The following is a 13,904-nucleotide window of genomic DNA, read 5'->3' on the forward strand; positions in this document are numbered from 1 at the left end:
CTCACATAACTGGGACCCTGGTTTAATCCAGTCCAGAGTGGGGGAACGAAAGTCACAAGGGTCTCAAGTAAAAAGTCAGACATAGGAACTACCCAGGGGTAGACAGGCAGGTAGATTACAGATAAGAATGCTAGTAGTGGAAGATTCTATAATGAGGTGAATAGATAGCTTTTTTTGCAGTCATGACCGGAAGTCCCCATTGGTATGTTACCTTCCTGGCGTCAGGGCGAGGGACATCACAGAACAGGTGGAAAACTGCTTGGATGGTAGAGAGACCAGCCTCATCCATGTTTTAACCAATGACATAGATGGAAGCACGTTTGAGATCTTGGTGAAGGACTAAGAGTTACGCACTAGACTGAGAAACAAGGCTTCAGGAGAGGCAAGCTCTGGATTGCTTCCTCTGCCATGTGCTGGATAGAGAGGAAGGTTAGGAAATTCAATGCATGGTGGCAGAGCTGGCGCAGGAAGGAAGTGTTCACATTCCTGGCCATTGGTACGAGTTCTGAAACAAGGAAAAGCGATATCGAAGGACAACCTTCACCTAAACCAAAACAGCATCAACATCCTTGTGGAAAGGGTAAATACAGCAGGGGAGGGAGGAATTAAACTAATGACAAGGGGGTGGAGAAAGTCTAGGCTCGAGACTAGAGAAGGACAGCAGGGTTAATAAAGCTGTTGGAATAGAAGCAGAGGGTTCATTTGAAATAGTGAGTGAGAAAATATCAGAGGGAAAGAAAGAAGCCTTCGGGTAGGGAGAGATAATTTTTTTTCAAAAAAATGTTCAAAGGATGTGAGTGACACTGGCAAGACTGCATCTATTGCCCATCCCTCATTGCGCTGAGAAGGTGATAGTTTGCCCTCTTCTTGAACCGCTGCAGTCTTTGTCGTGCTGATATTCCCACAATGGTGTTGTTAAGTAGAGAATTCCAGGATACTGACTCAGTGATGAAGAAAGAATGGCGATATGTCCAATGGAGAATGGTGTACGACATGAAGGGAACTCTGAGGTGATGGTGTTTCCACGACATTGCTGATCTAGTCCTTCTTGGTGATAGAGGTCGCAGGTGAAGTACCTTGCTGAGTTGCTGCCAGGACACCAGCAGAACTCCTTTCTCTTCTTCAAATAGTGCTATGGTATCTTTTATGTCCACCTGAAAGGGCAAACGGGGCTTCGGTTTATCATCTCGTCCAAAAGACAGCACATCCACTCCTGTGAAGCGCTCCTTTAGTACTGCACTGAAGTGTCAGCCTAGATTATGTGCTCAAGTTTGTGGAATGGGCTTTGAACCTACAGGATTGTTACCACTAATCCAAGGGGAGCTGAAAGAGTCCAGTTGTAGAGGATGAAGGTATGGCAGGAGATATTAATTATTTTAAATCAAGATTTATAAATGATGATGCAAGTGAGAACAAAGGTGTTCAATAGGAGGATGCCACTTTATATTCACTAAACTTTGAGACTGCAGAAAGCTTAGACTAAGATATTTACGTTGTTACACCTGTAGATAGGGAAACAATTTATATAATGATAATGGGACTGCACAGTAAAAATAATCCTCATTATACAAAAGAGGATTTTGTATAAGTAAAATGCTGTGGAGTAGACTATTTCTCCTATTATGCTTCAAAATGGCAGTTACAGATTACAGGCTGCAATTTTATAATCTTTCAGCTAAATGCCAGCATCGCATTTTTGTACTATTATTAATGGGTCAATTTTTTAAAAATTCTTACTTTCCAGCACGGTCTAATGCCATGGCAGCGGTGTCAGGCGTTCCATTCTCTACAAACATCATGCTGGCTTTCTCGATGAGATGAACTGCTTCTGGCAACCTTTGCATTTCCTATTTTTAAAAAAAAACTGTGTGTTGGACATATGTGTTTCCATAGGCAAGCATCACATTACTGTAGGAAATTTGAAGTATGGTTTACAGTTGAATTTAAATATCATCAACGCATGCATCACAGCATAATCTGTGCTTTCCTTACTGGGGGAAAGATTCAGACAGCAATGATATTCAGTGAATGTGGATCAGTGTTACAGTCTCCACCCTCTTTTAAGCTGTGCACTGGACAAGATCAATGTCTTTGGCCAGTAATGCCAAAACAGAAACAATATGCTTTGTACCTCTGCAACAGGAATGTTGTAGCAAGTACCTCAACTCTGCATCAATGGCATAACAACTTGCACTTATATAGCACCTTTAACATGAAAAAAAATGACCCAAAGCACTTCACAGAGGTGTAATGAAAAAATGGAAACTGAGCCGAAGATGATATTAGGAAGGGTGACCAAATGTTTGGTCAAACAAGTGGGTTTTAAGAAGGGTCCTAAAGGAGGAATGATGTGGAGAAGCGGGTGTTTTAGGGAGGGAATTCCAGAGCATTGGACCACAGCTGTCAATGGTGCACAATAGAAAAATACATGCATTTTGAAAACTGCAAAAGGTATAATTATTTTAGTTAACAATTAGAAAACTGTCCTACCTAAACTTAGCATTTCAGAAATTTAAGCTCATATTAAGTCAAACATGTGCAGCCACCCTGCCTGTAAACCAAGGATCACGGAGCAAAACGTGTTGTCAAATCCCAGCCTCCCACTTTTTGAGCAACTATCTAATTCCATTTGAAAAGACTTGATGGATACGGCCCCAGAACACTTTGTGGCAGAGTATTCCACATTCTAACCATCCTCTGTGTAAAGAATTTTTTTCTAACATCCATTTTGATTATCATCTTACGTTTGTGCCCTCTCGTTACAGACTTCAGAATCAGTGGAAACAATCCATCATTATCCACCCTATTATAACTCTACATAATCAAGAACTTGAACAAGTCACCAGTTCACCTTCATAGCACTAACTTCTCAAGTCTCTTTTCAAAACTGTACACCCTCATACCTGGAATACTAATTTTCTTCCATAAATAGCTACCTAACAAAATCACATTCTCAGAGATCCCACATTTCAAAGATGGGCATTTCTGCCTTATTGTTAGCAGGTTAATCACAGAGAAAAACAGGTATTCTTGCTTTTTTGTTGAAAAGGAATTTTACACATTATCTTGTAATCAAAAAATATTTATTTTTTAAAAAATCAGATTACTCAGTTTTTAGAATTGAAAAAAAAAACTTGAAGGACCTACTTTCAGCATCATTCCAGCTTGTTCATATGCTCTGTGGAGAATAGAGAAGAAATAACAGCATGAGGATACATTACATCATAAGTCCACAGCAGAAAACTGGCTGTAATTCAGCACAAGCTGGCAGTCTCATTCAGAGGTCATAAAGATAGCTGATGCAGTCCTCGGCAGAGTACAGCATGCACTAGTCCATGTTATACCTGACGAATAAATGCATGATACCAATACTGGGAGCCAAAAGTAGAGAAATGTTCTAGTACTGATATCCCTCACCGTCAGCATAAACATTTGAGTAAAAGTACAAAAAAAAGGTTGGTTTTGGGAAAACAAAACTGGCTTGAAGGGATTACAAATTTGGCAGAAAGTGCAACAGTGTAGACAAGATTGCCAAATCATCTAGTTTAATGACTGTAGCTACTAATGTTGATTCAATTTTTCCGACATTACCAGAGTTACTTTGTGACGGTTTCCTTAATTAAATTAATCCTGTATAGCATTCCCTATTAAATAAAAATATTTGCAAATAACCGGAATCAAAAATACTAAAATGAGTTCTTTGTAACAATTTGATTTTTGAATATAGTCGTGAGGGAAAGACTTCCTCTCTATTACGACGTCACGATAGTGGTAGAAATTGAGTTTAAAAGATTTTAAAGAAGTCATCACTTCTATAAAGCCAATAAGGGCATGTCTATTGACACCACTGTGTCAGCCAATGAGTTAGAGACAGGATGGGACTTACAGCCAGCAGGACTTACAGAAAACAAAATTTATTTACTCAGCAAACCAAACAAGGTTTATCTCCATTCTGGCTGCGAACAGTGGTATCACTATATGCAATCGTCACTTACAGCAGTGCTGTCTCAAGGCATGATTGACAGGGGAATTACCCAATCATCTCCATTCTGGCCGGGAATAGTGGTCGCACTGTATGCAGCCTACGAATAAGCCTTTAAAACATCAATGGGGAGAAAATGGTTTTGTCCAAAAAAATTAAATATCTGCAAACCCCTCTGACTAATGCCACTTCCTGGTTTAGCAGCAGCAAAACAAACCGAATGCTCACAGCGACGCTGAGTAAGCGTCAAAAAAGTGAGAGCGATTTACCCAATGCATCAGATAATTTTAAATCTAATTTCTTATGAAAGTCTCTCAGCTTTAACCTCTCCTACAATTCCTACGCTGACCACTCTGGTCAATATCTCCCTCTCACCTCATGCACTGAGAGCAACTACCACTTTTTTCAACTAAAAACCCGTGGGATAAAAGTAATTAGTACGAACCTATGTGGTTAGAGCAATCAGTGGGTCCCCATTTGCACAAAACCCGGAACGAGAAATCAGTGAATTACAGTTAGTGAGAAGCTGAGATAAAAGTCCATGACAGTAAAGTTACTCGCAGCCGGTGGAAAAAAAAATCAGCTACAAATGGGGCCCCAACAACCTTTTCTCGTTCTATACTTTACAATCTAACAGCAAGAAAGTTGGTGAGAAGCTGCATGAGACCAAAAAAAAAAAATCACCTTTAACAAGATACTGCAGAATGAAAATAGTGTATCTGGCATTAGCAAAAAGTTTTTTTGTACTATTACTATTGTCATGGACAAAAACACAACTTCTAAGAAGCTAGAAGAGAAGAAAAATAAAATGGATCTTTTTCACCTAGCAGTATAATAAACAGATGCCACAGAATCTTAGAATGGTTATGGCACAGGAGGCCAATCAGCCCATCGAGCCTGCGCCAGCTCTCTTCGAGAGCAATCCACCAATCCCACTCCCCCGCTCTTTCCCCATAGTCCTGCAATTTTTTGTCCTTCAGGTACCTATCTAGTTCCTTTTTGAAAGCCACAATTGACACTGCTTCCACCACCCTTTCAGACAGTGCATTCCAGATCCTAATCACACGCTGCATAAAAAAGATTTTCCTCAAGTTGCCTTTGGTTCTTTTGCCAATCACCTTAAACCTGTGTCTTCTGGTTCGCGACCCTTCCGCCAGTGGGAACAGTTTTTCTTTATTTACTTTGTCTAGATCCTTCATGATTTTGAACACCTCTATCAAATCTCCTCTCAACCTTCTCTGCTCTAAGGAGAACAATCCCAGCTTTTCCAGTCTATCTACGTAACTGAAGTCCCGCATCCCCTGGAACCACTCTAGTAAATCTTTTCTGTCAAATGTAAAAGAAATAAAGAGCATGAGATCGAAGTCAGGTGGAACTTAAGGTTTGCAAATATAGGCAAACACAGATAATCCTCTCTGTAAACTTGCGTTAGTCCGATTTGTTGCAAACTAAAGCAGTCTTACAGTTTTCTGTAAACCCCTAATTTCAATCCCAACAAAATGAAGAAAAAAAATTCAGATTTGAATCCATTACGAGGGCACTAGATCAGCCTCTAAAGTCAACATTTACTCTAGGGATAATTTTAACCCCCAAGAACGGGTGGATTGAAGACGGTGGGAGTTGAAAATAGTTGTTTTCATTATTTCATATTCATTAGTTATATGAATGGAACTACAATTCTGTGATGCAATGAAAATAAACAGTAGGAATTTAGAACAGTACTTACTTAGCAGCATGGAAGAAACTAGAGTGAAAAAATAGTTAAGGAAGACGAACAGAAGTGTCAGCAACGAAGACAAATCATTATACATATTAACAGGACACCCAATAGTTCCAACTATTCATTCAGTTTGATCTCATTGGACAAACCAAATTTCTCACCTGGATCTCGTCACTGCTTGAAATATGGCAACGAGAAGTCATTAGTCACTTTAAGGGTTCACTGAGTTTATGAAGCCATTTTCATTATATCAAAAACTATTCAGTAAAACTGGTTAGGCCTCAGCTGGAGTATTGTGTTCAATTCTGGGTACCATACTTTAGGAAGGATGTCAAGGTCTTAGAGGGTGCAGAAGAAATTTACTAGAATGGCACCAGGGATGAGGGACTTCAGTTATGTGGAGTCACTGGAGAATCTGGGGTTGTTCTCCTTAGAACAGAGAAGCTTAAGGGGAGATTTGATAGATGTGTTCAAAATCAAGAATGGTTTTGACAGGGTAAATAAGGATAAACTTCCTAGTGGCTGACGGGTCAGTAACCAGAGGACACAGATTTAAGGTGATCAACAGAAGAGCCAAAAGCAACATGAAGAAACATTTTTTTTTACATGAGTTGTAATGGTCTGGAATGCACAGCCTGAAATGGTGATGGAAGCAGATTCAACAGTAATTTTCAAAAGGGAATTGGATAAATACTTGAAGGGAAAAAAATTACAGGGCTATGGGGAAAGAGCTGGGGACTGGGACTAATTGGATAGCTCTTTCAAAGAACCGGCACAGGCATGATGGGCCGAATGCTAAGTTCAGGATCTTCTAAAATTATAAACGAGTTTCATTTTGTTGTTCTTAAGTTTCGGTCTAAAAATCAAAACCTTATTGAGTTTTGCCCACATAATTCATAGCACTTCACAATCATACCTTTCAGGATTAAAACATGAAAGTAGCATCAATTTCTACATTCTGACTTGATAGTGTAAGAAGCATGTCCTACAAGTACTTAGGAAGTTGCCCTGAAAACAATGGAGTGAATTTCCAAGGTGTTTACATTGTTTCTGCAGCTCATCCACCAACTAGTAGAACCCTGTGGAAATTCACCTCCGTTTTATTTAGCCGAGTTCATAATATCATAGTAGGTACAGCACAGGAGGAGGCCATTCGGCCCATCATGCCTGTGCCGGTTCTTTGAAAGAGCTATCCAATTAGTCCCAGTCCCCTGCTCTTTCCCCATAGCCCTGTAAATTTTTTCCCTTCAAGTATTTATCCAATTCCCTTTTGAAAATTACTGTTGAATCTGCTTCCATCACCATTTCAGGCTGTGCATTCCAGACCATTACAACACACTACGTTAAAAAAAAGTTTCCTCATGTCGCTTCTGGCTCTTTTGTCGATCACCTTAAATCTGTGTCCTCTGGTTACTGACCCGTCAGCCACTAGAAAGTTTAACTTTATTTACCCTGTCAAAACCATTCTTGATTTTGAACACCTCTATCAAATCTCCCCTTAAGCTTCTTTGTTCTAAGGAGAACAACCCCAGCTTCTCCAGTGACTCCACATAACTGAAGTCCCTCATCCCTGGTGCCACTCTTCTGCACCCTCTAAGGCTTTGACATCCTTCCTAAAGTATGGTACCCAGAATTGAACACAATACTCCAGCTGAGGCCTAACCAGTTGTACCGAATAGTTTTTGATATACTGTGAGGTCCACTGTTGACTATGGTTACAATGTATGAACACTGAGATGAAACTGATTCTGAAACAACTCAAGAGCTCAGTGACCATTTAATTCCATAACCTCCATGCTTGAAGATTTAGCTGCCACCACATCCTACACTTCTTTGATGGTGTTGTTGAGAGATAAACGTTGGCCAGGATTCTGGGGTGAGCTCTCCTGCTCTATTTCGAATAATGCCATGGGACCTTTTACATCTACCCAAGTGGGCAGAGGGGGCCCCGGTTTAATGTCTCATCCAAAAGACTGCACCTCCGACAGTGCAACACTCCCTCAGCACTGCATTGAAGTGTCAGCCTAGATTATATGCTCAAGTCTCTGGAGTGGGGCTTGAACCCATGATCTTCTGATTCAGAGGCCAAAGTGCTACTACTGAGCCAAGTCTGACTTTTTCAACAGACTGTCAGAGAAAGGCAATGCCTCAGCCCACAGGCTCCAAAAGCCATCAGCAATGTAAATGAGATGGTTCTTAGAGCAGGAAGCTGCAAGGATGACTGATTTAAAACCAAATTTGAAATCTTTTTAAATACAAAATGCAGCTGAACAATGAGACTCAAAAGGCATCTACTCGAAAGGACACTGGAGATGAATTTCCATGGGGGTTCACCCACTCATCCACCATAACTTCAGTGAAAAAGACAGCACTCAGTGAAAACAGCATTTACGCCATTTTTCCAGGGTTTTCATGGCTTTTCTGCCAATGTAACGGGGGACAAGCAGGACAACCCCACAGAAATTCACCCCCATTGTATTTCTTATTTAGCAGTTATGTACAGAACGGAAGAATTTATAACATACTTTGATCTACTACTTAAAAACTAAAAACTCTGATCAGTATTTTTGCAAGAAATATTTTAAAATATTACTTTATAAAATTAAGAAAAGTGTTTCCTTCAAGCAGCTGGTCTGTCATTCTTCAATAACATAATAAAAGGATACGCTCTATTGTTCTGATGTGATTCGGCTTCTCTTAGATAGGCATCCTTTGCTTGATCATACTGCTTTGCATTTTTGAATGCAACAGCTGTACAGAAACAGATACAAGAGAATTTATATATTTTTAAAAATTAAATAACCCATTCCAATGAAAAGGAACCAGCTTTATTTCAGCCCCTTGTGGACAAAAAGCTATATTGCAGTAATTTTCATTTAATCAGTTTCCTCTACCTACAACATGCTTCACAGTAATACAGAAGCCTGGATGCCCCACCATCCCGTTATTTCAGGATCCTGACACATCTTTGGTGGGGCGAGAGTTTCAACTAAAAAGAACGAACTTGTAGAACTGGCATAAGGACGCAACCCTGACGCCGGCCAATTTTCCGGGGTCAGGCTACATTGCAGGTTTTAAGCAAGCTCAGCTGGGGAATCTGCAGGAAGGGTGGCTGGCAGCTTCTATACTATGATAAATTTATGATGTGGAGATGCCGGTGATGGACTGGGGTTGACAATTGTAAACAATTTTACAACACCAAGTTATAGTCCAGCAATTTTATTTTAAATTCACAAGCTTTCGGAGGCTTCCTCCTTCCTCAGGTAAGGAGGAAGCCTCCGAAAGCTTGTGAATTTAAAATAAAATTGCTGGACTATAACTTGGTGTTGTAAAATTGTTTACAAATGATAAATTTAATATAACATTTTAAATTTTCAAAAAAAAAGGCTCCTTATTATATGCAATTGATCACTATGATCAAGTACATTGGATTTTTGGCCCTTTAACTATTAAATCCCCCTCTGCTGAGCACAGCAACACTAGATTCAAATGACGAAATGGTACTCCTTGCACCCAATGTTGCTATGACATAAATGACGGAAATACACCGTCCAATGTATTTTCTATCATTTGCACACCATTACAACATGCCCATTCATATATTAACACACTGTTTATCCCGTCACTTCTGGAGGGAAATCCAGAAAGGCAGTGGAGACTAGGACCCATCAACGTGGTTCCTGAAGAATTTGCTGCCCAGGTCTGCTTGACTTATGCCAGGGAGCCAGCATAAAATGAGCAGAAAATTTAAGCCAAACTTTCTGGGTAAGCTGAATCTCAATTGACTGTTCTGAAATGGAAAAACCATGAAGTAGTAGTAGCATTTTCCTTAAATCATATTGCTACTCTACTTTCAGACTTTATTGTCATGCAAATAACATAGCAAGCAATGTGCTGAGATTTATCTTGAAACCACTGCCAGAACAAAGCTAAAACAAGGGGATTTGAGTTACTGCATGAATGACCACATTCCTCCTGTACACCCGTGAACCACCCACCCACGACGGTTGTATTTTAAAAAAAAAGTTGTAACCAATTCTCAAAGAATAGCTCACTATGAGCAGTATATGCTGAACAAATTAAATTAACTGAATGGAAGGTGCAAACTATTTTTTTTAAATCAAAGGTTCGTTCAATAGTGGGTTTAACAACTTTTTCAATTGTTGTTAACTTTTTATCACTATTCTAGATGTTACAATTCCAAAATCTTAACATAATACCTGAAAAGTCAGCTGTATAGATTTACCTAAATTTATTGCTAGGAATCATTAACAGAATGTGTAGTTTTTATTGCATAAAAGGAAACCGCAGTGTTGACTACTAGTAACACGCTACATTTTAGGGAGAGATCTACTTGAACTGTGTGTCTGAAACTCCATGAAGTAACTTCAAATGTTAAGATCTTGTGTCTCTTACCTGCTTTTGCATACTCAGATGCAGCACTGTCATAATCAGGTTTCCACTTCAGAAAGCCTGTTTTCAGACTGCAAATAAAACAGGATCAATCATGTGAATCTTATGACATTTACTTTAAATACTGCATTAATATATTTTCACAGCTACAAGAACAGGTTTACATTAGCCTGAAGTTAGCATTGTAGTCAAAATACTCACTGATTCAAAAGCTTTGGTAATGGGCCAATTCCTATTGTGACAGACATTGTTCTTAATTTAGTCCTACTGGCTTTATATTCACAGGCTTTGATGCAATGTGTCTCCAAAAGGTTCATTTCTTTTCATCTTTAATGCTAATTACATTTTTTTTAAAAAAACTAAAATGAAAGAATGATATTTGATAAGTTACTAGATCAATCTGAGAAAGCTCAAGCATATAATTTTAAGCTTTGCTCTTTGATTTTTAAAAAGTGATACCTTGGATGGAACAATTGCATGTTCTACTGTTTTTTAGATAGCTGGGTTATTTTTTGTTGCTCAGCATTGATACCAATTTATTATGAAATATTATGAACTGAAATATTCTATTGTAATAGCCAAATATTGTTGAGAGTGGCAGGTTTAGCTGCAAAAACACTATAAAGACACAGAATTAACACTAATACACAGGTTTAGTCCATTTAGCAACCAATGATAGTGGGAGCGAAATTGCTTTCAGTGCAGATAGGATATTAAATTGTTATTGTTCCAACTCTGGTCTCTTGTGCATTCCAACTTCCTTCACGCACCATTGGTAGCCATGCCTTCAGGCATACAGGCCCTAAGCTCTAAAATTTGCTCGCCAACATAAGAAATAGGAGGAGTAGCCCTGCCTGCCCTGCCATTCAATAAGATCATGACTGATCTTTGGTCTCAACTCCATTTTCCCACCTGATCCCCTTAGCATCCAAATTCTACTTATCTATCTCAGCCTTGCATATACTCAATGAGTCAGCATCCACAGCCCTCTGGAAGAGAGAATTCCAAAGAATTCCAAAGATTCTTCTGTGTGAAGAAATTCCTCATCTCAGTCTTAAATGACCGACCCCTTATCCCAAGACTATGCCCCCATTTCTAGACTCGTCAGCCAGGGGAAATGACGTCTCAGTATCTACCCTGTCAAGCCCCCTCAGAAACTTATATGCTAAATCTCTCCACCTCCCTCTCCCCCTTTAAGACTCTCCTTAAAACCATCTTCTTCAACCAAGCTTTTAGTTACCTATCCGAATATCTCCATGTCAATTTTTGTCTGATTATGTTCCCGGAACATTTTCCTATGTTAAAAATGCTATATAAAATGGAAGTTTTTAAAAAAAAATAATTAACTCTCACAAGAACTCAACTTTAATCCATGCAGTTTCTGGAAGTTTAGGTGCATTAGCGTGTGCTAAAACTGAAACATAACTGGATCACGAGTCAGCATCCGCAAGAATGCTGCTCAACTAGCTTAATAGCCATTTACTAATCCAGTCCTTGAAGCTGAGGCAACTCAGTCCTATTGGCACTTATTACTTGCAGGTTTGTCCTGTTACAATTTTACAGACCTGGAGGATTGGATAGGGTTATTTATAAGCACTGTTACCACACTGGTGGATCAATCCTAAATCAGAAAACCAAGTTCTGTTCATATGCTCATCTTGGGATACATGAAAATTAAAGAAAACATGGATTTAAACTTTATACGTGGCCCATGGCTCCATGTTGCACACCTATTCGGCGCACGAGGACAAATGCTTAGCCACCCCTATTCTAGGTGTAGAGGGCGACCAATGGTAAGCAGGTGTGGGAGACCATCACTCTGGAAGTCAATATGCAATCATGGAGGGGTATCTGTAAGGACATATCAGACTTGAAGCAAAAGTGCTAAGTGAGAATAAGCACAAATAAATATAGGCAACTATATATGGAGATTGCCACCTGTAACTTATTTTGATTAGCATATGAACAAACAAACTTGCATTACATTAGGACTTTATCTTGGCCTCAGGATGTCTCAGAGCACTTTACAACCAATTGCTATTGCAGTGCAGTCACGTTTCCTCTTTAGGCAAGCACAGCAGCCAATTGTGCACAGCAAGGTTCCACAAACAGCAAATGAGATGAATAACCAGTTATTCTATTTTTTTTGGCAGTAGTAGGAAGGTTGGCAAGGACACAGAACTCCCTGCTCTTCAAAAAGTGCCATTTTACACCCACCGGAACAAAGAATCGAGGCCTTAGTTTAAGGTTTCATCTGAAACGAAATGATAATCCAAGTGAACTGTGGTAAGCCTTAAGGTCATGCACCTCAACTTTCAAAAGGCTTCTGATGAAGTTCCATACAAGAGGCTTATTAATTAAACTCAAAGCTGTTGAGATGCAGGATAAACTCTAGAAATGGATAAGAAATTGGCTGACAGGTAGAGAAGTTATATTGGAGTAGAGGGGGTGGAACCTCAGGGCTGGCAACACTATTCTTTCTAATTTACATAAATGTCCTGGATTTAGAAACTCAATGCAAAGTGGTCAAGTTTGGTCAAAGTTGGTCAAAGTGGGTAAATTTGGTCAACCACCTCCCCACGACATCCAACGGCATTACCATCGCCGAATTCCCCACCAACATCCTGGGGGTCACCATTGACCAGAAACTTAACTGGACCAGCCATATAAATACTGTGGCTACAAGAGCAGGTCAGAGGCTGGGTATTCTGCAGCGAGTGACTCACCTCCTGACTCCCCAAAGCCTTTCCAACATCTACAAGGCACAAGTCAGGAACGTGATGGAATCATCGCCACTTGCCTTGATGAGTGCAGCTCCAACAACACTCAAGAAGCTTGACACCATCCAGGACAAAGCAGCCTGCTTGATTGGCACCCCATCCACCATCCTAAACATTCACTCCCTTCACCATTGGCGCACCGTGGCTGCAGTGTGTACCAGCCACAGGATGCACTGCAGCAACTTGCCAAGACTTCTTCGACAGCACCTCCCAAACCCGCGACCTCTACCGCCTAGAAGGACAAGGGCAGCAGGTACATGGGAACAACACCACCTGCACCTTCCCCTCCAGGTCACACACCATCCTGTCTTGGAAATATATCGCCGTTCCTTCATCGTTGCTGGGTCAAAATCCTGGAACTCCCTTCCTAACAGCACTGTGGATGAACCTTCACAATACGGACTGCAGAGGTTCAAGACGACAGCTCCACCACCACCTTCTCAAGGGCAATTAGGGATGGGCAATAAATGCTGGCCTTGCCAGCAACACCCACATCCCATGAACAAATAAAAATTTGCAAATGACACTAAATTAAAAGGGAAGGTAGAATTGGATGGGGCAGCTCAGAAATTACAAAATGTGTAAGTGGGCAGAAGTGGAAAGTGCTAGATTTCGGAAAAAATTATGTTCAAATACCGAAGGATGAAAGAAACCTAGACATCTCAGTAGACTCAACACTAAACATGTACAACCAATGCAGAGCAGCAATCAGCAAAGCTTATAGGATATTGAACTACATAGCCAAAACTATAGTGTAAAAGTCTGAGGGGGTAATGATCAATCTGTATACTGTCCTAGTAAGACCATGCCTTGAATACTGTGTTCAGTTCTGGTCGTCAAGAAACAAGAGAAATATTCAAATAATGGAGGCAATGCAGAGAACAGCCACACGGGAGATCCCCAGTGTCAGGGGTCTGAGTTATGAACAAAGACTGGACAGCCTTGGGCTTTTCAGCCTTTAAAGGAGACATCTGAAAGGTGCTCTTATAGGAGGTATATGAAATTGTTA

General features: G+C 40.1%; 1 protein-coding gene across 1 annotated transcript in view; it reads right to left on the reverse strand.

The window, feature by feature from the left end:
- The window catches only part of napgb (N-ethylmaleimide-sensitive factor attachment protein, gamma b), a 39,735-nt gene that overhangs the window by 18,881 nt on the left and 6,950 nt on the right, over positions 1 to 13,904 (reverse strand). Inside the window, exons 2-6 of the mRNA XM_067978324.1 lie at positions 10,119 to 10,186; positions 8,369 to 8,453; positions 5,709 to 5,726; positions 3,148 to 3,178; positions 1,738 to 1,847 (exon numbers count right to left, since the gene is read on the reverse strand). Of these exons, the coding sequence (XP_067834425.1) occupies positions 1,738 to 1,847; positions 3,148 to 3,178; positions 5,709 to 5,726; positions 8,369 to 8,453; positions 10,119 to 10,186 (312 nt within the window). The remainder of the gene's footprint in view (positions 1 to 1,737; positions 1,848 to 3,147; positions 3,179 to 5,708; positions 5,727 to 8,368; positions 8,454 to 10,118; positions 10,187 to 13,904) is intronic.

Source organism: Heptranchias perlo, chromosome 3 (assembly GCF_035084215.1).
Source record: "Heptranchias perlo isolate sHepPer1 chromosome 3, sHepPer1.hap1, whole genome shotgun sequence".
Classification (NCBI taxonomy): domain Eukaryota; kingdom Metazoa; phylum Chordata; class Chondrichthyes; order Hexanchiformes; family Hexanchidae; genus Heptranchias; species Heptranchias perlo.